Source organism: Canis aureus, chromosome 34 (assembly GCF_053574225.1).
Source record: "Canis aureus isolate CA01 chromosome 34, VMU_Caureus_v.1.0, whole genome shotgun sequence".
NCBI classification, from domain to species: Eukaryota; Metazoa; Chordata; class Mammalia; order Carnivora; family Canidae; genus Canis; species Canis aureus.
Window position 1 is genome coordinate 23,555,165 of NC_135644.1, and position 24,984 is coordinate 23,580,148.

At 36.4% G+C, this 24,984-nt stretch overlaps 1 protein-coding gene across 7 annotated transcripts in view; it reads right to left on the bottom strand.

Moving 5' to 3' along the window:
* Positions 1-24,984, bottom strand: part of SLC4A10 (solute carrier family 4 member 10) — a 284,739-nt gene that overhangs the window by 59,087 nt on the left and 200,668 nt on the right. For all 7 annotated transcript variants that reach the window (XM_077883538.1, XM_077883542.1, XM_077883537.1 and 4 more), the window contains 4 exons: positions 23,617-23,717; positions 20,661-20,835; positions 19,947-20,080; positions 19,306-19,551 (listed from right to left, as the gene is read on the bottom strand). In XM_077883538.1, the coding sequence (XP_077739664.1) occupies positions 19,306-19,551; positions 19,947-20,080; positions 20,661-20,835; positions 23,617-23,717 (656 nt within the window). The remainder of the gene's footprint in view (positions 1-19,305; positions 19,552-19,946; positions 20,081-20,660; positions 20,836-23,616; positions 23,718-24,984) is intronic.

Consider the following 24,984-nt stretch of genomic DNA (forward strand, 5'->3'; position numbering starts at 1 on the left):
ACTAAGCAGGTGGGAGTGAGGAAGCAAATGGCTTGGAGAGCTGCTCAGAGACCTGCCAGGTAAGACTTCAAGGTCCTATTAGATGATAGGGATCATTCAAGGATCCGTAACTTAGGGTCATGGGAACATGTGCCTAGCTTTAGACTCGCATATGTTCCCTAAAGTCTTCTTTTTAGAATCATAAAACATGTATTTAAACTGCTACACAGATTAATTATATGTGCCCAGGGAATGTATATGCTATCATTCAAGTTTCATCTAAACATGCAGAACTGCCAGAAATCATTCCTGAGCCTTGTGACAAATTCAAATAATAACATAGATGATTACTGCATAGTAGTGTTGCCAAAAAGAAAACAGTTAATATTCATTAGAAGCAATAATCTTTTTATTGTCAGAGTAAATTAGTAATATATTGTCTGAATCTGTTATATCAAGTGGCAAAGATTCTTTTTAGGTAGCTAACAATTAGAATTCTCTAATTTGGTCATTTTGCTAAGTTACCTCAGGAGAACAAGAGAAAATTATTTAATAGGAAATGATCTGAATATTCCGAAAATTTGGTGAAAGTAAATTTGCATATGATGAAAGGAAACTAAAATATAAAATAAAGAGTATATGTAACAAAGGAGAAATGTAGCACTAAAACAGATGAATGTATATATCTATGTATAAATGTGCTTTCTCTAGATACTGTGTATTATGCATATAGATATGACATGCAGACGGCTACCAGTGCATGGCAGGAGGCACTTTGTTTCGTAGTTTAATCGTTTGATTTTTTTCTACATTTTATAGATGGAGGAAACTGAGTGGTAACCTATTCAAGGCCATACTGATCAAATTTGAATCCAGGTCTGCTTGACCCTGAAACCTCTGCTCTTTTAGCTACAATATGCTTCCTCCGGCTGTAACTTCCTGTAATCTTCATCAGCACAGCCAGAAGAGTGAGATGACTCTAGAACGAATTAAATAAACTACATTACACTGTATGATCGTCTCAGTTTCCCCCTTGTACATACTTCTCCTTTGAGATATCCGACCTCCCCAAAAAAACACCCTGCAGCCCTGCCCTCATATCCTGACAGCTATACTACCACCACCTCCTTTGGCCCAACTACCCAGATTCCTATTTCTCTTGGCATCATCTAAACCTGGCCACTGGGCTGGTATCATGTCTCCACTCACTATGCTTGCTGTATGCATCATTCCCTCAGGGTTATGGTCTTTGTTTTCTATTTTTTTTAAGATTTTATTTATTTATTTATGATAGACATAGAGAGAGAGAGAGAGAGAGAGAGAGAGAGAGAGGCAGAGACACAGGAGGAGGGAGAAGCAGGCTCCATGCTGGGAGCCCAACATGGGACTCGATCCCGGGACTCCAGGATCGCGCCCTGGGCCAAAGGCAGGTGCTAAACCACTGAGCCACCCAGGGATCCCTGGTCTCTGTTTTCTAAATGATTGTATTGTGTTAGTGAGGACAATGGCATAATGTGTTACTCCACTTCTGGGAGGATAGTTACATTTCAACAATGAAATGACTACATACTTAGTACTAAATTTGTTCTGAAAGTACAATTTGGTATAAAAATAGCTCATAAGAAACTTATTTTTTGGAGAGTCAGGTCTCTAAGTGGATGTTAGTCACCTATGCCTCCTTGTCAGGCCTATCTCTAGTTAATAATATTGCTCATTCATAAATCAATTCCAAAAAGGAAAAATATATTTATTAACCTACATCACAGATATCACGTATAGCCATCAAATCATTGTTCCTCAGTCTGCCCCTCTGATGTTTGAAATCTCAACACTTAGTTCTTAGAGGCTGCATGCTTGTACAGGAAGTTTAAAAAAAAGTACCTAGGGACACCCGGGTGGCTCAGCAGTTGGGTGTCTGCCTTGGGCTCAGGGAGTGATCCCAGAGTCCCGGGATCGAGTCCCCCGCCGGACTCCCTGCATGGAGCCTGCTTCTCCCTCTGCCTGTGTCTCTGCCTCTCTCTGTGTGTCTCTCATGAATCAATAAATAAAACCTTTAAAAAAAAGTATCTGTACCAACTCTTGGTAGCTCAAAAAAGGCTCTGGATATTTAGGGTTATTGAATGTCAAAAGCAGATATTCTAAATATATAAATATTCTAAATAAATAAATCATGATAAAATGAGGAAACAAACTCACTTTTCTGCTCTTCATCTATATCGATGAACTTAGTCCAAATAACTCTAATACAAAACTACCAAAGGAAAAGAAGAAAGAAAAGAAAACGAGACAGCAATGTGAAGAGATGGAATCGGAGTCTGGAATAAGCTCTGTTGTTAGTTTCATCTAGAATAATTTTTAGTGACTCTGGCCATAAGATGGAAATATCAATGAAAAAAATGTCTAAGATGCCTGGGTGGTTCAGTTGGTTAAGTGTCTGCCTTTGGCTCAGGTCATCATCTCAGGGTCCTGGGATCAAGCCCCACACTGGGCTTCCTGCTCAGCGGGGAGCCTGCTTCTCCCTCTTCCTCTGCCTGCTACTCCACCTGCTTGTGCGCTCTCTCTCTCTCTCTCTCTCTCTCTCTCCCCCCCCGTCAAATAAATAAAATTGTAAAACAAAAACAAACAGACAAAAAATTCCTTTAGGTGCATAAGATAGCCTGGTGCCTAGGACACTGGGCTTCAGACTCTCTAGCCAGAATTCCTATATCATTCAAATCCAAGCACTTTATTGAACAACATTGGGCAAGTTACTTAACCTCCCTATATTTCAGTTTTCTTGAAGTGGGGCTAATGAGAGCAACCAACCACATGGGGGTATTATGAGAATAAAATGAGTCAATATAGATAAGTAAATACTAATTAGGTATTAGGTATCATCACCGTTGTTATTGGTATACAACTGTCTCTAAAATCAGCTCATAGACTGGGAAGTTGAACAATCCAAAGGCAAAACAATGGGCAGTCTCTGCACTTTTTTTACAGTTTTTAAAACACCAGTATAAAATGCCAATAATCTTGACTTGTGTTGTTGGATTGTTTGGCTTAAAATACACTTCACCAAACACATCCTCTACTTACTTTGCCCAAAGAAAAGCATGTGCTCTATGCCATCTTATTTATATAAATGGCTACAGAGTGATTAGATAAACATTATAATTAAATGCCCTCATCCAGAAGTCTTTGCTTTTGTTTCAAGGCTAATGGAGGTGATCAGTCTTCCTTACATGAGAAGAGCCTGTGGCTGTCTTCTGGAAAACATAATTTGGTAGAACTCCCTTCAACATTATTACTAATTTTAGTTTCTGGGTTGCAGATGCCCTCCTTTTTGTCTTTGTAGTTATTATTAGTACCTTCCTGTGTGTACTGAACAATAATGGTTCGTGATTTATTTCTCTTTTTGAAGTCTCTTTATTGACTAAATTAGCCCCCAGAGTGCTGTATAGCAAGTTAGGTATTGATATAAAGCATAAAATCAGAGAACTATGATTTCTATGTAGAAGCCAAACACATTTTATACCTAGTCTTTTCTCCTTTTCAGTATTTTGAGTTAACAAAATAATAAAATCACATTACAGAATATTTACAGAATAAAAAATAACAAGAAATCTCTCATAGTATTTCCATCTATTACTATAATGTTTTTGACATATTTCTAACAGTAGTTCTTATATATATTTTCAACATGTGTATAAGCATACAATGTCTTTAATCTTTACTTTTCTTTTTTTTTTTTTTAAGATGGGTGGGGAGGGGAAGAGAGAGAAGGAGAGATAGAATTCCAAGCAGATTCCATTCCCAGCACAGAGCCCGATATGGAGCTGGATCTCATGGCCCAGAGATCATGACTTGAGCCAAAATCAAGAGTTGGATGCTTAACTGGCTGAACCACACAGGTACCCCTTTAATCTTTTCTATGTAGCACCGTAATGAAAGCATTCTCCATGTGGCTCCGTTATTCTTCATAACTATAATTATTAATAGATGTGACATGGTTTACTTATTTTTTATTACTAAACATTTAATTTGTTTCTATTTAGAGGATTATTTAAATAACACAGTGATAAATCTTTGATGAATATATCTATTTCCATATTTTGGAATTTGTTCTTAGAAGAGATTGTCTAAATACTTATATTTATCTCTCTAGGAAATTATCTAAACTTATAGCTATATCATGAAGAAAAGAGCTTTTCAAAAATATGCAAAATAACTCTGTAAAACACCATGACTGCTAGCTAATACTAAAAACATAAATACTCTCTCCATTAAATTCTTAAACTTTTTCTCATTTGAATTTCATTTCCATTCAAACAGCTGTATCCTCTCCTTGGCCTCTAAATATATAACTTTGGAAGTATTTCTCACTCTCATGATGGTCTGCACCTTTTTTTTTTTTTAAACATATAGTTATTTTTTTTATTTATGATAGTCACAGAGAGAGGGAGAGAGAGGCAGAGACACAGGCAGAGGGAGAAGCAGGCTCCATGCACCGGGAGCCCGATGTGGGATTCGATCCCGGGTCTCCAGGATCGCGCCCTGAGCCAAAGGCAGGCGCTAAACCGCTGCGCCACCCAGGGATCCCGATGGTCTGCACCTTTATGTGTTAGCACTTATGTCAACTATAATTAAGCACTTCTTTGTGTAATGTTTAATGTCTAACTTTTTAATAGATAATATGCTATATAAGAGCAGAAACCCCATCTATTTGTCACTTTTATATCCAAAAGTCTAGCACACAGCAGGCAATGTTGTTTATTCATTCATTGATATATAATGGTTTTAAATTATTTTGTGCAGATTACTTTACTAACTGCTATGGGAAATACACAGAAATATATGACAGTTCTTGCTTTTAAGGAATTGTAATAATAATTAATAATAATAATAATAATAATCCTTTACTATTATTTTTATTTTAATACGTTGTAGGAGAAAGTTCATGGGCTTTAACACCAGATGGATTTGAGTTTGACTCTCATTTATTATTCATTGGCTATATGATATTGGGCAAATTAGCTTGTTGGAGCCTCATACTGATCATCTGTAAAGCAGGGTAATACTCGCTCCACAGGTTATTGTGAAATTAAAATAATTCGTAAAGTCATGTATGCAAAATGTTGTTATAGTTCATATAAATTAGAAAGTTTTCCATAATTTTTTATTGAATGAATGAATAAAGCCTTGTCAATTTTGGGTTTTCTCCCTCCCCACCCCCACTCATTACCATTGTCTGAGTCAATAGTAAGGACTTAAACATTTCACACTAGGCTATTGATCCTTGTTCCACTTCCTATGATCATCTTTTAGTCTATTATCACATAATTCTTCTCAGAGCTTTGTAATTATCCCTAATTTTTTGCCAGATAAAACATATTATAATTTTTAAGGATCCTTGCCCATTTGCCCCAGGAGTCCATTCTATGTACCTCAGTGCCCTTGGCTCTATTATGACCTGCTCATGCAGAACATACAGATATAATTAAGAGAAAAGAACATAAATATGCCAAATATAATAAACTCAAGTGACAGGTACAACAGAGATAGCATGATTACTTAGAGTTTATTTCTTCTCTGAATATTTCCCAACTCCCCAGGGTAGTTTCTCACTTCTTCCTTCAGGCCATTATGCATATATCTAGTATAAATACTTGCTACAGTATGCTGCAATTATTTGAGTATACATTGTCTCTAGCTCCCTCTTCATTTATTGACTCAACAAATATTCAATTTGCAGCACAATGTATAAAGTGCATCTGTAGGCTCTTGATAATCACTGAGCTCCTTTAGAGTAGAGACCATATCATACTCATTTTTGTACTATCAATGCTAACACAAAACAGAGAGGACAAATGGATATTGAAGGAATGAGCCAGTGAGTGAGTGAGTAAGAAAATACATGAATAAAATAGCAAATCTATTTATTATATCTTAAACATTTTGCTCTACCTTTGAAGTTTTTAGGTAGCTATTTTCCTAAAATGAGAAGTAAATTTGGTTATAGGGAACTGATTTGATGAGCACCACCTGGCCCTAATTAGCTCATCTTATGACCTGCCATAAGATGAATTTCCCATCTGAAGACATATTCTATGGGCAGCCTCAGTGGCTCAGCGGTTTAGCCTCTACCTTCAGCCCAGGGTGTGACCCTGGAGACCCAGGATCGAGTCCCACATAGGGCTCCCTGCATGGAGCCTGCTTCTCCCTCTGTCTGTGACTCTGCCTCTCTCTGTCTCTCATGAATAAATAAATAAAATTTTAAAAAGACTTATTCTTAGAAAGAAATTATGAAATAATACATGCACACAATGTCAGTTGGATGCTTTGAAATATACAGAGAAAACAAGCTTTTTTTCTCACAATCCTATCTTCTTCCCCCTCAAATATCATAGGTTTGGTAGTTATGCTTCCAGATCTTTTATTTCCTATGTGTTTCAAATATACTTCCTACGCCTTTTTGAGAGTTAAGACATCATCTCTAGAGGGTTGCTCTCAGGGGCCACAGAATAGGTTGTTGGTGCAGATTCCTACCCCATCTTTAAGCCAAGCTATTACCAAGCTTCTTAAAAATAACAAGTTGATGTAGGGCTTCAATGTGATGCAGCACAATTCATTTCTCTAGCCAAGATTTTTCTCCCTCCTTGTCAAATGCCTATTTATGGGTAATCTAAATAAGTACTGTTGTGTTCTAATAAGCCCTAAGATAAGAGTTCATTTTACTTTTACTATTATTCAAATATTTATGTTTTTATCTCTATTTTTATATTTTGTATTTCCTATTAGAAAGTAAAAACTACTTGAAGATAAAATAAAAGACCTAAATACGATAAAAATTTATCCAAACTCTTCTATATCCTAAATATTTATCATAAAAATTACTTTGGTTTATAATGTAGTAGAATGTCAAAATTATTCAATAGATGTTGGATGTCTCAGGTTTTATTTTTATTTTTTAACTATTTTATTTATTTATTTATTTATTTATTTATTTATTTATTTATTTATTTATTTATTATTTATTTGATTGAGAGAGAGAGTACAAGAGAGAGCACAGGCAGTGGGGAGGGGGGAGCCAAGGGGCAGAAAGAGAGGTAGAAACAGACTCCCCACTGAGCAGGGAGCCCTACATGAGGCTCCATCCCAGGACCCTGGGATCATGACCCGAGTCAAAGGCAGATGCTTAACTGACTGGGCTACCCAGGTGCCCCAGATGTCTTGAGTTTTAGCCCCAGTTCTTCCACTTGGGTAAGTCATAAACCCTCTGACCCTCTGGTTTTTTGTGTTTTGTTTGTCTTAAGTTTTTAGCCCTAAACAGAGGTAATATTCATTTATGCAACAAAAATTCATTGAATATCTATTTTGTGCCAGGAACTGATTCAGACACTGGAAAAGCAGTGATCGAAACTGACTAAATTCCCTCCATTCATGAATTGTTCACTCTAGAAGGGGCACAGACAATAAATAAATTAGATTAATTAATAAAGGACCCACCATACATAAGCACAAAACTATATGCTGGTGGGGATGCAGATCAATGGGAACTCTCATACATTGCTGGTAAGTATGAAAATGGTACAACCACATTGGCAGTTTCTTATAAAGCTAAAATATGGGATCCCTGGGTGGTGCAGCGGTTTGGTGCCTGCCTTTGGCCCAGGGTGGATCCTGGAGACCCGGGATCGAATCCCACGTTGGGCTCCCGGTGCATGGAGCCTGCTTCTCCCTCTGCCTGTGTCTCCGCCTTTTTCTCTCTCTCTCTCTCTCTCTGTGTGACTATCATAAATAAATAAAAATTTTAAAAAAGCTAAAATATACTCTTTTCAACCCAACAATCCTATTTCCTCATATTTACCCAAGAGAACATGAAGACATAGCCCAAATAAAGACCTTCAGGTAAAGTAATATAGCCTCAAAGCAGAAACAACCCAAATGCCCATCAATTTATGATTGGATAGATAATTTGTGGTACATTTATACAGTGGAATACTGCCCACTAATAAAAAGGAATAAACTGAGGCATATAACAAAATGAGTATATCTTAACAGTATTATAATAAATGAAAAAAAAAAAGCAGACACAAAAGTTCCCATACTCTATAATTCTACTTCTGTGAAATTCTAGAAAAGGCAAAACTTCAGACAGAAATCATATTAGTAATTGTCAGGGGTTGTGGATTCGTGTGAGATATTGATTGCAAAGGAGCATAAGGAAACATTTTGGGAAATGTTCTATATTTCAATACGCTGTTATTCACTTGTTAAGACTCATTTAAGTATATACTTAAAAGAGTATATTTTATTGTGCGCAAAAATGATGCCTTAATAAATCTTACTTTTAAATATCTAAGTAAATTATATAATATTTTACACAGGAGAAGGAGAGAAGAGAGTTGAAATTTCAGATAGAAAGTCCTCAAGTAGCTAATTTTGAAAGGAATAAGCCACATAGATATCTGGGGAAGGGCATTCAGGCAAAAAGAATTGCAAACATGAAGATTGAGAGGCAGAAACATGCCAAGTATGTTTACAGAAGGGCAAGCAGGTCAGTGTGCCTGGGGCAGAGGAGTGAAGAAGTAGGAGATAAGAGAGAACAGATCACACAATACTTTGAAAAGAATGGGATGCTATCAGTAGGCTTTGAATAGCAGAGTAACATGATGTGACTTGAGTTTTAAGAGAACAAGTCCAGCTGCTTCATAGAGAAGAGTCTATGAAAGAACAAGTATAAAATCAGGAACACTAGTTGGAAATCGAACTGAAATAATTTAGAAAAGAGAATATGGAGGTAGAGAGGGTGGTTTAAAAAAAAAGTGTTCATCTTCTATATAAAGCCATTTGATTTGCTGAGAAATCTAGATGTGTGAGAAAGTCAAGAATAAATTCATGGTTTTATTTATTCTAAACAGCTGAAAGGATGGAACCTCCATTAATAGGAGGAGAGACTTGAGAGAATCTGGTCTACAACTCCAAACACAAATTGGACGAAGTTATAAGCATCTACCCAGTATATTAGTTTACTAGGGCTGCCATACCAAAATACCACAGACTGGTTGGCTTAAACATCAGAAAGTTATTCTCTCCCAGTTCTGGAGGCTGAAACTCCCCAATCAAAGTGCTAACAGGGTTGGTTTCCTCTGAGGCCTCTCTCTTTGACTTGCAGATGGCTGCCTTCTTGCTGTGTCTTCACATGGTCTTTTCAACACGTATGTGCAATTAGCATGTCTGTGTGCCTAAATTTTCTCTTCTTATAAGCACACCAGTGAGATTTCATTAGGATCCACCCATATGACCTCACTTAACCCAAATAACCTCTTTAAAAGCACCGTCTTCAAATATAGTCACAGTTTGGAGCTCCTGGGGTTTAGGGCTTCCACATACAAATTTTGAGGAACAACAATTCAGCCCATAATACTCAGTGATATGATTTCAGAGTGAGTAGGACCATCTCTTATCTTCTAAAAATTTGATTTTATAATTAAAAATTTTTTTTTACTGTGGGTGCTTCATTCTTTTTGATATCAAAATTTTTTTTAAATGGAAGAAAGAAAATTAGACTCCTACTAATTATCTTTAGAGCAAGTTCTAATAGAACAAGAAGACAAGAAGACACCAGGTATGTATGTAATGAAGAGATGAGCAACACAGTGGAGTGAGTGGAAGTAGCATAACTGGCTTGGACACAACTTCACAGAGGCTAGCAATAAGAGTTCATCTATACAGCATATTTTGTTACCCTTCACATAATATTTGTACAGTCTTGCGGAGAGATTGTTTATAGAGATAATTTTTTGGGGTGGCTTATAACAACTCTTTTGCCTGCTACTGAGAACAATAACCACAGAATGTTTCTACAAAGTAAGCATCTTCTTTTCCAGAGTTGTATATAAATCCTTCTTTATCTGATGTTTTCCTCTTTGTTAAAAAAATAAATGAACACCTTGTTTTATCAAGAATTTCATGTATAGGGACACCTGTGTGGCTCAGTGGTTGAGCGTCTGCCTCCAACTCAGGGTGTGATCCTGGGACCCTGGGATGGAGTCCCACATCAGGCGCCCCCCCCGCCCGCCCAGGGAGCCTACTTCTCCCCCTGTCTGTGTCTGCCTCTCTCTCTGTGTCTCTTACAAATAAATAAATAAATCTTTTTTAAAAAGAATTTTTTGTATAAAAAATATGCTAAGTTAACTGAATTTGGTTAGTTTTGTAAAATATCTAGCAGAAATAGTGTTCAGGGAAATTAACATATTAATTCAATAGTTAAAGGGAAGTGTTTCTTCCTCCAAAACAAGTTATTAGCAATGTCTCTAAGCCTCTACTCAGCATGACTAATATTATTAAGTATGTAGCGGTGACACTTAAAATATCCAGCAAAGTGGAGATAAATGAATAAATAATGTAGCAACATTTTACATGAACAAGAATAACTGGTTCAAAACTTCCCAATAGGAATGGCAGATGCCCCAAGTAACATTATCAAATCATATACAAAGTGCCAGCACTGGCATTACACTCAGCTCATAAAGGCTTCATGGCAACATGCCTCGCAGGTAAAACATTCCATAAGCAGAATTCTGGTACTGTTTTAGCCTCTCATCAGGTACGAAAAATGGCTGGATATTGAATCAGTTATAAATTAAGCCTCAAGTGCCATCACTAGGAGCTGAAGCTCACGATTCACTTGCTAGATTCCAATATCATATATATAAATTACCTTTAATTTTTTAAATAGACTTCATTTTTTGGAGTAGTTTCAGGTTCACAGGGATACTGAGCACAAGATACAGAGATTTCCCTTATACCCCCCTGCCTGGACATATATATCACTTCTCCCATTATCAACATTCACCACCAGAGTGGAACATTTGCAGTAACCAACTAACCACATTTAACACATTATTATCATTCAAAGTCCATAGTTCACATTAGGATTCGCTCTGGCTGTTGGACACTCTATGGGATTGGACACATTTATAATGACATGTATGCACCATTATAGTATCATACAGAGTAGTTTTACTGCCCTAAAAATCCTATTTTATTAATGTCAAGTTTTAGTAGTTCTTTGGTAACAGTTCTTTATTAGATATGTCTTTTGTAAATGCACTCCCCCAGTCTGTGGCTTGTCTTTTCCTTCTCTTAACATTATCTTTCACAGAGCAGAATATTTTAATTGTAATGAGGTCCGGCTTTAATTCTTTCTTTCATGAATCATACTTTTGATGTTGTATCTAAAAAGTCCTAACTAAACCCAAGGTCATCTAGAGTTTCTCCTGTGTTATCTTCTAGGATTTTTATAGTTTTGCATTTTACATTTAGGAATATGATCCATTTTCAGTCCATTTTTATGAAGGGCTTTAAGTCTGTGTCTAGATTCAGTTTTTGGCATGTGGATATCCAGTTGTTCCAGTACCACTTGTTGAAAAGACTGTCTTTGCTCCCTTGTATTGTCTTTGCTTCTTTGTCAAAGATTAGTTTACTATATCTATGGGGGTGTATTTCTGGACTCTCTATTCTGTTCCATTGATCTATTTATCCATTCTTTTGCCAATACCTCACTGTCTGGGTTACTACTGCTTCATAGTAAGTGTTGAAATCGGGTAGTTCCAGTCCTCCAACTTTTTTCTCCTTCATTACTGTGTTGGCTATTCTGGACCTTTGCCTCTCCAGAAGCAAACTCTAGAATCAGTTGATATCCACAAAATAACTTTCTAGGATTTTACTTAGGATTGCGTTGCATTTGTAGATCAAATTAGGAAGGATTGACACCTTGGCGATACTGAGTCTTCCTAACAATGATCATGTACTATCTATTTATTTGGGGTTTTTAAAATTTGTTTCATTTGAGTTTTTTCACTTTCCTCATATAGATTTTATACATATTGTGTTAGACTTATACTTAAGTATTTTTTTGGAGTGCTAATGTAAATGGTATTTTGTTTTTAATTTCAAATTCCACTTGTTCATTGCCGGTATATAGGAAAGTGATTGACTTTTATATATCAACCTTGTATCCTACAGCCTTGGTATATTTACTTATTTATCCAAGAATGTTTTGTTGATTCTTCCAGATTTCCTACAGAAACAATCATGTCATTTATAAACAAAGACAGTTTTATTTTTCCTTTTCAATCTGTATACTTTTTTTTTTAATTTATTTATGATAGTCACACAGAGAGAGAGCGAGAGAGAGAGGCAGAGACACAGGCAGAGGGAGAAGCAGGCTCCATGCACCGGTAGCCCAACGTGGGATTCGATCCCGGGTCTCCAGGATCGCGCCCTGGGCCAAAGGCAGGCACTAAACCGCTGCGCCACCCAGGGATCCCCTGTATACTTTTTTTAAAGATTTTATTTATTTATTCATGAGAGACACACAGATTGAGAGAGAGAGAGAGAGAGAGAGAGAGGCAGAGACACAGGCAGAGGGAGAAGCAAGCTCCATGCAGGGAGCCCGACGTGGGACTCTATCCCGGGTCTCCAGGTTCACACCCTGGGCTGAAGGTGGTGCTAAACCGCTGAGCCACCCGGGCTGCCAAATCTGTATATTTTTTATTTGCTTTTGTCTTACAATATTTGCTAGAAGTTCCATTCTGATGTTAAAAAGGAGTGGTGAGAGAAGACATCCTTGACTTGTTCCTGATCTCAGTGAGAAAATTTCTAGTTTCTCACCATGAAGTATGGTATTAGCTGTGTTTTTCTGTATTCTTTATCATGATGAGGAAGTTCCCCTCTATTCCTAGTTTACCCAAAGTTTTATCATAAATGGGTGTTGGATTTTGTCAAATGCTTTTACTGCTTTTGATATGACCATGGAATTTATCAACTGTAGTCTGTTGATGGAATGTCTTGTATTAACTGATTTTTGAATGTTGAACCAGGTTTGCATATTTGAAATAAATCCCATTTAATTGTGGCATATAATTTTTTTACACATTGTTGAAATTGAGTTGCCAATGTTTTTTGAGGATTTTTGCATATTTGACAGATATTGGCCTGTAGTTTCCTTTTCTTACATCTTTGTCTGGTTTTGGTATTAGGCTAATGCTAGCTTTATGAGTTAGGGAGTAGCCTCTCTGTTTCCATCCTCTGAAAGAGATTGTAGAGAACTGGTATAATTTTTTCCTTCAATGTTTGGCAGAATTCAACAGTGAATTCATTTGGGTTTGGCGTTTTCCTTTTTGGAAGGTTATTAATTATTGATTTAACTTCTTTAATAGATATAGGCCTATTCAGATCATCTATTTCCTGTATGAGTTTCGGCAGACTGTCTCTTTCAAGGAATTAGTCCATTTCATCTAGATCATCAAATTTGTGTCGTCATAGTATTACTTTATTTTCTTTTTAGTGCCCATGGGATCTTTAGTGATGTCCCCTCTCTAATTTCCAATATTAGCAATTTGTGTACTCTCTCTTTTTGTCTTTGTTAGCCTGGTTGGAGGCTTATCAATTTTATCTTTTCAAAGAAGCAGACTTTGGTCCTTTAATTTTTTCTATTGATTTCCCATTTTTAACTTCATGAATTTCTGCTTTAATCTTTGTTATCTCTTTTCTTTTGCTAATTTTTAAATTAATTTGCTTTTCTTTTTCTAGTTTCCTAAGGTTGAAACTTAGATAACTGATTTTAGATATTTCTTCTTTTCTAATCCATGCATTCAGTGCCATAAATCTCCATCTAAACACTGCCTTTATTGCATCTCACAAGGTTTTATAAGCTATGTTTTTATTTTCATTTAGTTCAAATTGATTACCTTTAATTATACTAATGTGGTTCATTACACTGATTAACAAGCCAGTACTTTCACCAATGAAAATCCATTTCTGAGATTCAGCAAAGCCTTAGTGCTGATTGAGATGTGGTTACTAGATAGGTTTGTGGTCTTTTCTGGAGTTTAGGCTCTCTGCTTTAATGTTAGCTGAGCACTCCTGGAGTTCAGACTCCTGCTTAAAATAGCAGCTACCTATGGCTGTGAGTTAACCTACATACATATCTTAACTGCAGTAACTGTGCTGAGATGTTTTAATATAAATTGAAACATCATTATATTCCATTTAAAATATTTCAGAATGTATCCTTAAATCTAGGTCAATTCAGGAAGTGAAATGAGGTCAGTACTTCAAAGATTGTAAAATCTCTCAGATTGTTCATCACATCTCAACAAAGAACTTGTGTATTTGATACACAGCCACATTGACTTGAGGCCATTCAATGCATCTTAAGAGAAGAAACCAACATTTTTTGCTTATCACGCTCCCTTTAATGTTGGATGCTCATAAAAGTTTCCGTCCTTTCACAGCTATTTGACAGGAAAGCATGAAAGATAATTCTATTTAAAGTCTACAAATCTATAGATATAGAGAAGGAAAATAGTAGCTGAAGGTACATGTGAGAAGTAACATTGTTATAAGACAGTTAAGAAAGGCCTACTGGTATCTACCAATCCCCTTGGCCTCTGGAGACAGAAAGATGAAGAGACATTAATCTTGTACACAAAAGGCTCATAATCCATTAGAAACAATCAGGATAAAACAGGCAAATGATAAATTTACATTGGATACTATTGCTAGTGAAGTTAAGACTTTATCATTAAAATAAGAATTTGGTTCAAAGCAAGAAGGGAAAACAAAGATAGCAAGTGTTTGGATTAAAAATCAAGAATGAGATGGATTGCCAAAAGTTTCTGTATTGAATAGTTGTTTATTGAGTGCTTACAATTATATTTATTTGACTTTAAGATGTCAGATAACCTATCAGCTTTTTAAAGGAGAAAAAACTCTATTAAATGTGTGTATCAATCGTAAGGGCTATTTCCAGAAATGTAAAAATATGAACATGCCTATTTTGTGACACATGCCAAGCACTCTGCTAGGACAGTGGGTTCAAAAGTGTGCCTAGTAGTCATGGACCTAGCATTACAGAGACTAACCTAGTGGGGTTACACATACCTTACACAAATAAATACATAAAGATATAATTATAAACTCATGTTGCAAGAAATCTGATTAAGTTCGTTGAGTGTATAGGTAGTAAAAATCTGATTTAAAAAAGTTGTAGTGCAGAGGTTTCTCTAAATCTGAGTTTTAATCTTTATTTTTTGACTAGTGAATACTAAATTAATAAGCTGTTAGAATTTCCCTTCCATCTTCTTTCTCTCTACATCTCTGAGAAACTTTTCAATCTCTGCTATAGGTTGCAATCCTGTCTCTCATTCTTCCACATGACTTATCCACCATATTAGGCACCCTATCTAAATCTTCCATCAAAACTAATTTTATGGATCCAGATTTGTACATCTTGTCCCACATTAAGATTTTCATAACACCTCAAGTCAATTAAAAATTTTTGGATGAAACCTTTAAGAGTCATGTTATAGACACTGTAAAAGAGCACAGTTGTCTTTACGTGTCAAACAAGATTGTCCAAGTAATGTCAATTCTTTTACAGCATGTTCAGTTAATCAATATGTATCACTTACTACAGTTATGGTATTATGCTGGGACTAGAGGGATAAAATTATTACATGTTTTCTACTTTGAAGGAGACTCAAATCTAGTTGAAGAGATAAGAAAAATAATATTCTTCTATGAGTATAACGTCAGTCAATAAATAACATTTATCCAGAACAGTCTTGGTTTATCTGGAGAGCTGGGAGTTGGAAAAAACAACAAAGAGATAGGGAAAAAACCAAAACCAACCAAACAAAAATCCTCCTATACCCTAGTAGTAAATCACTCATCCTAATGGCTTGGTAATTGCTGGATATTATTTAACCCTAGTGTGCTAGTATATTAGAAATTAGAGTAATAGACCTTGCTCTTTGCTTTGACCCAACCAACTACAAAGAATACCATCCCACTCTTTCTTTTGCTAACCATCTTTGAGAGCTTAGATTATTATTATATATTGAAGGAACAATCCATCTTACATAAGCTGAATGTTTTATTCTATTTTTGCCATTTCTTAAAATCAAAGCAACCTAGAAACAGTTATTTCCACAAACTCATTACTTATTGCTAACTTGACATATTCCACTTGATCATCTGGTGTAATGTATATATTCTTGAAACTAAATTGATTATCTTGACACTTGCTCTTGGCACAATGAAAAGAAAGCTTATAGCTTCAAATATAAGGTCTACATATTACCACATTACAAGGTTAAGATGCCAGGAAAACTAGGAAAGTTTTTTAAAAAATCAAAGACATTGTGTTAATGGTTGATAAAACTATGAATTTAAGAAAATTTGAATATAGGACGCTCAAGCATAAAGAATATCTGAAATGCAGATCCTAAATGTGATGCCTTCTTCAATATCTTACACCTAAACAAACTATGTGAGAGCATGGGTGTATTAATTTTGCAAAGATTGCAATCTCAGATATACTGCATCCTAGCTATGACATTTTCTAAGAATTTTTCTCTTAAAAACTGTGAAAGCATGAGGCCAGCAACATCAGTAGAAAATTTAGGTGAGCATGAGTATGACACTACAAACTGATTAGTGTGAAAAGGTCACAGTGGCAAGAACAAGAAAATGACCAAACGTGCTGTACGGAATCCATGAAACAGAAAATGCTTTCGGCACAAGTATGAGATTATACAATGCATTAGCCATTATTGTTAGCAGTAATTTTACTTACTTTTTTAAATTCACGTGACTAAAAGTACATTGATAAATATATGCATTATGTGCATACCAAAATATTGGTTTTGCTTCTCCAAAGACCAGCAAATGTCACTACTGATCAGATTCATGCACACAATGTGAGTGGTACTGAGGGCCAGGGAATCACGGTGTAAAAAGCAAAGTGAAGATGGTACAGTAAAGATACCTGGTCAGCACATTTCTCAGGGAGACTGTCAACCTCCCTGTTTCTCTTATACCCATTTCAGCACCAAACGATACTAAAACCTGAGCACTCAGCAGGATGAACCATCTTTCCTAATTGTGGCTGAGAAGAGCACTTGGGCAATGGAACACAGTGATCAGCACACATTCCCGCTCTGCCTTCAGATGATTAGGTTTTGGATGCCTACACTGTGATAAAGCAGAACTTGAACTTAAGCTTGAAGGAATCTGTTTTTAGAGAAAAAAAAGAGATGGAAACACTGAGGAAGTCAGGACCCATGCAACTCTCCTCCTCTTGATTGCTCTGAAAAGCAGGAATCTTGGACAAACAAGGCTATTTTTGCTCACCAATTATCCTCTGAGCATTTGTCTTACTGAACCCCACAATTTGTCTTGATCTCATCACTTTTGGGAAGGTTGCAATCCCACATTTATCTACTCTCTCACCATCATCTCTAATCTCTTTCTTTCATCTGCCTCGGTGTCCTTGTTTCCGATCACACATAGCTCTGCTCCGTCACAAATGACCATTCTCGGGACCTCACTGCCCTCTCCAGCAGGCCCTGTTTGGCAGTTTCTTTGACACCAAAATGGCCAATGCATACTTTCTCCATTTCATGACCCCTGCCTACCCCCTTCTCCATCTTTTGCAAACTAGCTTTTAGCTCTGTCTCCCCTCCCTACCCAACACTGTTTCTTAAGCTAATGATTATCTCTCTCCCTCAGTCTGTTGGATCTCTGCACCACTGTCTTCTAACTGTCTCTTGGCATAGCCTTGTCCCTTGCCTTTTACAACCTGACATTATCCAGGTTTTTTTCTTTTTCTGCTTCTTCTGTCTTATTTTTTTCTTCTACCTTCAAGTTATGACCATTATCCAGGGCAGAGTCTTTGCTTCTCTGATCTTTTCCCTTTTTAAACTGGGAGATATTAAAATGGTTTTCCTCAGTCTGAAGTACCTTAGAAGTGACCACTGAGGGTTCAGAACAATAGGAAGGGTGGACAGATGGTGTGTCCCCACCACTTCAAACGGAATAGTTCTGCTTTTACCTGTTGTACCTGTTCTATATTGTTTCTTTTGGAGAGCTTGTTTGTATCCATCGGTGTACTGAACAATTGCATCAAAATCATAAAACCTGAATCTAGTTTCTTGTTTTATCACTACCTATATGACTTTCAACAAATATTTCAAAGCATTCATGCATTTCTTGCATCCAGACCATTCCTTCCATCTGGACTCCTCACCTACCGCGTTCCTCAGCACCTTCCTAACTCCTACTAATATTTTGTTTGGTCTTCTATGTCACTTCCTCCAGGAAGGCCTCTATGAACCCAAAATCCAGGTTGGGTGTTTGTCTGATGTGGTACCATTGCATTCTGTACCAATCTCTTCACACAGCACTTACTTCATTGTGTTGTCTATTTGTCTACATTTCCTACTAAACTGGAAGCTCACTGAGGACAAAGTATTATTCGTGCCTCTAGTATAGTATCTGGCATGTAATAAGTTTGAAAAATCCAAGCAGATACACATATATCCCAGCAAGGATATCCAAATTAGGTGACACTGCTCTCTAAAGAGAATTGAAAGGGTTATCCCTCAAACTGATCAAACTGCTTTTCTTATTTGTCTGCTTCCTGAGCGTCCCTGACAGCGCCTTCATCCACTTCTGAGTCCTGTTCACAACACCCTCACTATTTGCTTTTTGGGGAAGTTATTTTATATTTTCATTCCAATTTTTCTTGCCTGAAACGGAAGAATACTGATGTATACTGATGTCTCTGATGACCACAAAAAATCAGAAGTACTAAATATCATGCTATTTTCAACACTATCACTACATCATTCTTAACAAAATTCTAACATTATACTATTTTGGCCTAATTTCAACAATTCTATCTTCTACTAGTAAATAAAGGTAATAAATCTTCAAGGGATTGTAGGCCATATCTAAGCAGTTTATAAGAATGTTGATGGCTTAACTGCCTTGTAAAGAACATATTGCTTCAAATATTTGCTGCACAAAAATGTATATATAAATGCGACCAAAAAATCCTAGAATCAAATCAAAGGAAGGAGCAATATACTGTCCACACCTACTCCACAAACATAGCCTTAGAGAAATTCCAAACTAAAACTAGAAAGGGCAGTAGGTACAGTCCCATCTTTAACCCTAAACTGTAATATCACCTTCAACAGGAAAAGCCTGAGTACCTCCATCAGAAATGCTGTAAGATCTGAAAGCAAAATTACATTTAACTTCAGTGAGTTTTGTTTTTGTTTTTATAATGAGAACCTGAGTATCAGATGAGTAGCTGCTGAGATGACTTTTAAAATCCTGTTCAACTCTGAGAATCTGGTCAAGGATTTGGATCATGAATCAGTTTAAGTCACATTATCTGCAGGGTAACTTTCTCATATTTCTAAAAACAATAGTAATTTTGTAAAGAGATAAAGCCTCATGGCCAACAGGGAAAATGTTACTTACGAGTATTGTGTCAGCAGTTCCAAATCATTATGCATGTTGATTGGATATGCTTCACTGAGTTCAAACAACTTCTCCAGGGCCTCATAAATGAAAATGATGCAAATAAGAGAAGCAAAAGCTTCTTCAGTAAACCGGGTGATGTAGCAGACAAGGGAGCTTGCATCAGTGGCCACTAGTATGATACACAGAGTAGCAGTCCAAAGTCCAATGCTAGCTCTTAGAGAGAGGTATGATAGCCCATATTCTCTAGAAGGAGGAAAAGAAGTAGAAATAAGGTCATTTAGCAGCTTGCCACCATTTCAAATAGATGGAAAGAAGTCTAATTCAGGAAGTGAAAGTAAATAAGCTTCACATTCCATGAGTATCTAAATTCAAGACTGTCTAAAGGGAACGTCTAAGGGGACAAAACTAAAAGGAGTTTCTCTGTGTAGAACAGAATATCATTTTTTATAAATTTTACATAACAAATCACACAAATCTTTCACTTTTTCTTTATTTCCATGGAGAGACAAAAATGGCAAACTGAATTGAATCAGCCACTTCTACCTCTCCCAGCAGACCCCCAAATGTGATGTTGGGAGAAGTATAAATATAGTGGAGAAATAGGAAGGGGCTAAGGGCCAAAAGTATTTAACACTTACTTGCAAAATTTAAACAAAATCTTTTCAAACACCAAAACTGGTCCTGTACTGCCTAATATGGTAAGAGGCTGTCCACCAAAGAGAGAATAGGCTATCCCAGTCATAGATGCTCCAAAGAGGGATTCGATTGCACTCTGTGTAGAGATATAAATAAGTCCATTATCTAAGCTGCACAGGCAACCATTATAACTAGGGAGAAAATGTTTAAAATACATGAGTATATTCTTTCTCCTTTGCCATGAAAAGCCTAGTGACCTTGGGCAGGATGTAGGGTAAGAGGCGGGGACAAGCAGTCAGCAGGATAGGATTGATACTCAGTGCGGATATGTCCTCTCCATATTCCTTATCTTGCTTTTCTCTTGTCTACTAAGAGTTTACATGTATTTATGGTAAGTGTCAAGACAGAAGCATGGCCTGTATAAATAGGAAAGGGACTCCTTGTGAGGTGAGAACCAGAGCAAAAAGCTAGCCAAGGCTTGAGGATCAGGGATGAGACTAGAACCTCGTGTAAGACCAAGAATTAACTTCTGAGATATTCCACTCCCAGACTACTAGTTCTACTAGCCATCCAGGAAACTCATATGAAGTGTACTGGTAAGACCACACATCAAATCTCTCCTAATAACAGAATAAATATGTAAATGGATACTTGTCTAACCATGAATATTAAAAACTGATTGAGGTTTAAAATTCTAAGAAAAACACAATACATACTATACGACCTTCAGTTGCTTCTCCCAGCAGTCCTCCAAATGTGATGACAGGAGACATACACGCGCAGTAGAGAAACAGAAAAGATGCTAAGCACTGCAGGCTGAAAGCATCTCTGAAGTCACTCCAGAAGTATGGAGCTTTTCTTTTGATATCTAAAATAAGTCCCCCAAAAATCCTAAGACAGCGGGGAGAAACACAAAAGTGAAATCCAAATATAAAAAAACCCCACACAAATCAAAATCCTCATTTACTTTGTTGCCAGGTCACAGTATACGTTTTCCATCAGCAGAGATGAGACCCATTTTAACCTGCTACATTTTATTATCATGATCTACAGAGATGGCTTTGTACCACTATGTTACTTCAATCCCTAACCAAATATTGTGCCAGCAACCAAAACAAAAACAAAAACAAAAACAAAAACAAAACAAAACAAAAACCAGATTCTCTCAAACAAGGTTCAGAGTGCTTCCTCAATCAAAATTCAAAAAATGAGATTTAAGGATTACTCTAATCTCTGTGCCATTTCTATACCCATCTATTCTTCCTAAACTCAGGCCTGCTACCCTCAATCACTGGCAATATTTTCTAATTGTTTACACTTCATTTAGTGTAGCAGAAAGTGAAGGTTGGGAGGGTAAATTGGCTTTTGTATTCTCCAATAGTGAGTGAATATTACCCTGGAGAGAAGAAGTAGTGTTTAACCATGGCTCCAGTTACCTACTTTCTCTGCCAAGATATTCCTCACCAGGTATTGTTTCAAACATGCTTCTAAATGGCCTTAAGGATGACGGTAACACCTAGTAAAGACAGAGTGCCTCCATAAGTGGAAGGAGAGTAATGAACAGGTATTCGTTTTTGAACATTTGATAATAATATGTGGATTTAACACTTGGCTACTAAGAGCTCTTTGTGCTCCATGGAATAAAGATGTCATATTAAAATGAATTAAGACTATGATTAAGTTCCTGCAGGGAATTTAAAAATCCTATTATTTCCAATACACTGCCAGTATGCTGAATATATTTGAATTATGCAAAAATATTAACTTTTGTTATTTATTTTCTAGATAGAAATATTCACTGGCAAGCTAAGAATTGTCTTGCAAATTATTGTTCTATTGAGAAACATTCTGGTATGCCTTGAAAATGTATCTCTTCATTTTGACTATCATTTTTAATTCCCCTGATCTGAAATAGACCCAATAGTAACATGTTAGTAAGTATCTTAACTAGTATGTAAGTGATACAATCACTATGTTTTACTAGTGATTGCTTCCATCAGAAAGATATGGAGTAGGAGAAACTGAATAGGATGAAATTCCAATTGAAAAGACGACATTTAAACTCAAAGGAGCTTATAGTGAACCTGTGAAACTCACACAAAGATCATCTTAGGTTCCCCTACTTGTGTCTGATAAATATTTACATAGTTTTTATTTGGGGAGGATCATTTTTCTGAATGATTTGTTAACTTATCAAAGTCACAATTCAAAATAAATGTAATCTACTAATTATTCATTCATTTATAATTTATATCCCATCTAATCCCCCAAATATTTTGAGGTGGTTATGAACTATTACATAGTAGTTAATATTTATAGGTTTGATAGTCCTTTCTATTAGACCATTGTTTTTTAATTAATTACTTATTAGGGCATACATTAGTCTAAGTAGCTATTATATTACTGTGTAATAAACGTGCTTTTAGCAGCAAAAATCTAAATCCGGAAGTGGGAGGTCATTGCAGAGAACAGTGCAAGAGCAGCCCAGATGTACACCAGCAACTCCAGGAGAGCAGATGAGTAATGGATACTTCAAGTCATGTCAGCAACAGAATCTGTGGAAGAACTCTGGAGAAGCGAAGATACCGGATATTGGTGACCTGGGAGGATTTAGGAAGCAGTAAGGAAAAGTGAACTTCGAAAAAAATCTAAGCTATGTGGCATGTTACACCTGAGAGGGAGAGAAAGAGAGAAAAAAAAAAGAGCCACCAAAAATAAAAAGACAGCATATGAAAGCAAACAGAAGGAGTAACCACGCTTCCAGTAAAGGGAAAAGGAAAAAACTATTTGAATCATCTCAAATTATGTATGGAGCCCGAGGAAGACATTCAAGGACATTTCCTCAGAGACAAAACATAGATAAAGGGAAAGAACAGAGGAGAATTACAATGCACAGAGTTATCAGAAACTAGAAAGTCGGTTTAGAGGACACAGTGAAAGCAGTCCAGGAAATGGCCTTGAGAGGAGGGGTACCAATCCTGCAAAGCCTTTGCCATTGCCTTCAATTTTAATGGAGGCTGTGTGCACATATTCCCTGAAGACAGACCCTCCCAAGGTTTTCTGATTTTCTGCTCACACATTGCTTGGAGAGAGACAAGCTGTCAAAAAACGATAAAGAACCATTTTAAGAAATAAATTGAAGCTTTCATCTCTTCAAAGATGTGTGATTAGAAAAATAAATCATATAGCTCTTTCAAATTACAACCATGAAAATAAAAAATACTATTATATACATCCTACTTGCATGTAATGAGATAGGGTCTATAAGACTGAGTTCATGGTATTTATTTTTATTTCCATCTTGAACTTGAAGCTTTCAACAGGCTCTTTTAGAAGGGGCAACTGACAGTTTTCTTATTCATTCTAAGAATCTGTGAATTCATTTTATGCACAGCAAAATGAAAGACTAGGTAAGATAAAATGGAATGGTGTATCCACTGTTCTGGTTTAATAGTAACAAAAATCATTAGTAAATACTAGGAAATCAAATTAACTAGAATTAAATAGGTGTTCAAGTACTAGGTATTCAAATAAATAGGTACTCAAATGAATAGGTATTCATTAACAGGTATTCAAAGTATAAAAAAAATTACATCTCAAAACAGCAATTCTTGACACAAAGAATGGTCTCTCACTTGGCCTTTAAGTCCCATACAAGTGCGTTTCACTAACCTTCCAGTTCGCTGGAGTTCAGGTCCACTATGTCCTCCGTGGGGTTCTGCTTCCCCATGAGCTGCTGTTCCATTTGGTACAGCAGGAATCTTCCTCTTCTCCTGCAGGAAGTTTTTTGTTTTTGTTTTTTAATTTCAGGTGCTAGTTGTAAATAACAAAAACAAATTTTTTTCCCTTGAGGCAAAATGCAGAGTGGCTAAGAACCCAGGCTCTGTTACTCATTTGCTGCATGACCTCTAGCAAGTTATCTAGCCTCCTAAAGGTTCAATTCCCTCCTCCATTTACTATTTATAATAACGACATCTACACCAGTGTGATTGAGAAAATTAAATAAAGTGATGAACATGTGCTCATTCGTTCAACTAATCTTCATTGAGTGCCTTGTGTGCCAGACACTGTTATGGATGCTAGAGAGGCAAAGGTGAGCAAGAAAAAGCATTCTTAGTGGAGCCAAACAACAAATCTCTAATGTCAAATTGAGATAGAAGTATGAAGACAAATGAAGGAAAGGAAGGGGACAGAGAGAGATGAAGGCTGAGTAGGTTGGAGTGAGGAGGCACTAGGTATGGCGGTGCCATATGCCTGGCATGGTTCAACTCTTCAATAAACTTAAACTATTACTGTTAGCTATTTTTAAGGGTGTTCCCTCTTTTATTCTGGCTGATATCTTCCTACCCATGAAATAATTTACAATAGGTTTTTTTCTGACACTAAGAGATTCAAAAGATTTTTACAAAAGGCAACTTCTACGTGAACCATTGAAAAATTAACTGAGGCTTATGTAAGTGCTGTCTTACCCACCCACTTTTGTCGGTGATGGAGATTTTTAAAAATCAGTTATCTTAGAGCATGCCAATGTGTTCAAAAGGGCTTAAAAAGATCATAAAACATTTTAAAGTGGTGCAATTAAAATTTTCACTTGACTGCCATTCCAAAATAGTGTAATCATTATCAAATGATCTCATATACAATGGGACATTTAGGTAAAATGGCACAGGTTTAAAACATGAGAAAAATAGATTTTGAAATGCACAAAATATAGAAAAGTTCATTGCTTGATATTTTTACAATTTCCCAAGTACATCAATAGGTACATTAAACTAAAGTTCAAAGATAATAGAGAGGATGTCTGTCAACTGCTAGAGGAACTGCCTTTACATATAAGTAATTATCATATGTCCATAAAGGGCTTTAAGAATGGCCTAGTACCTTTAATACTCAACAGTCATCCAGGAAATACTTCTTAGCTTCCACAAATCTCAGAAAGCAAATGATATTATTTGGTCTTCTGGATAATTATCCCTTATTGGCTATGTTGACTCATTGCCTTACAATGGAAAAAGCTATATACCAACCAGCCAAATAATA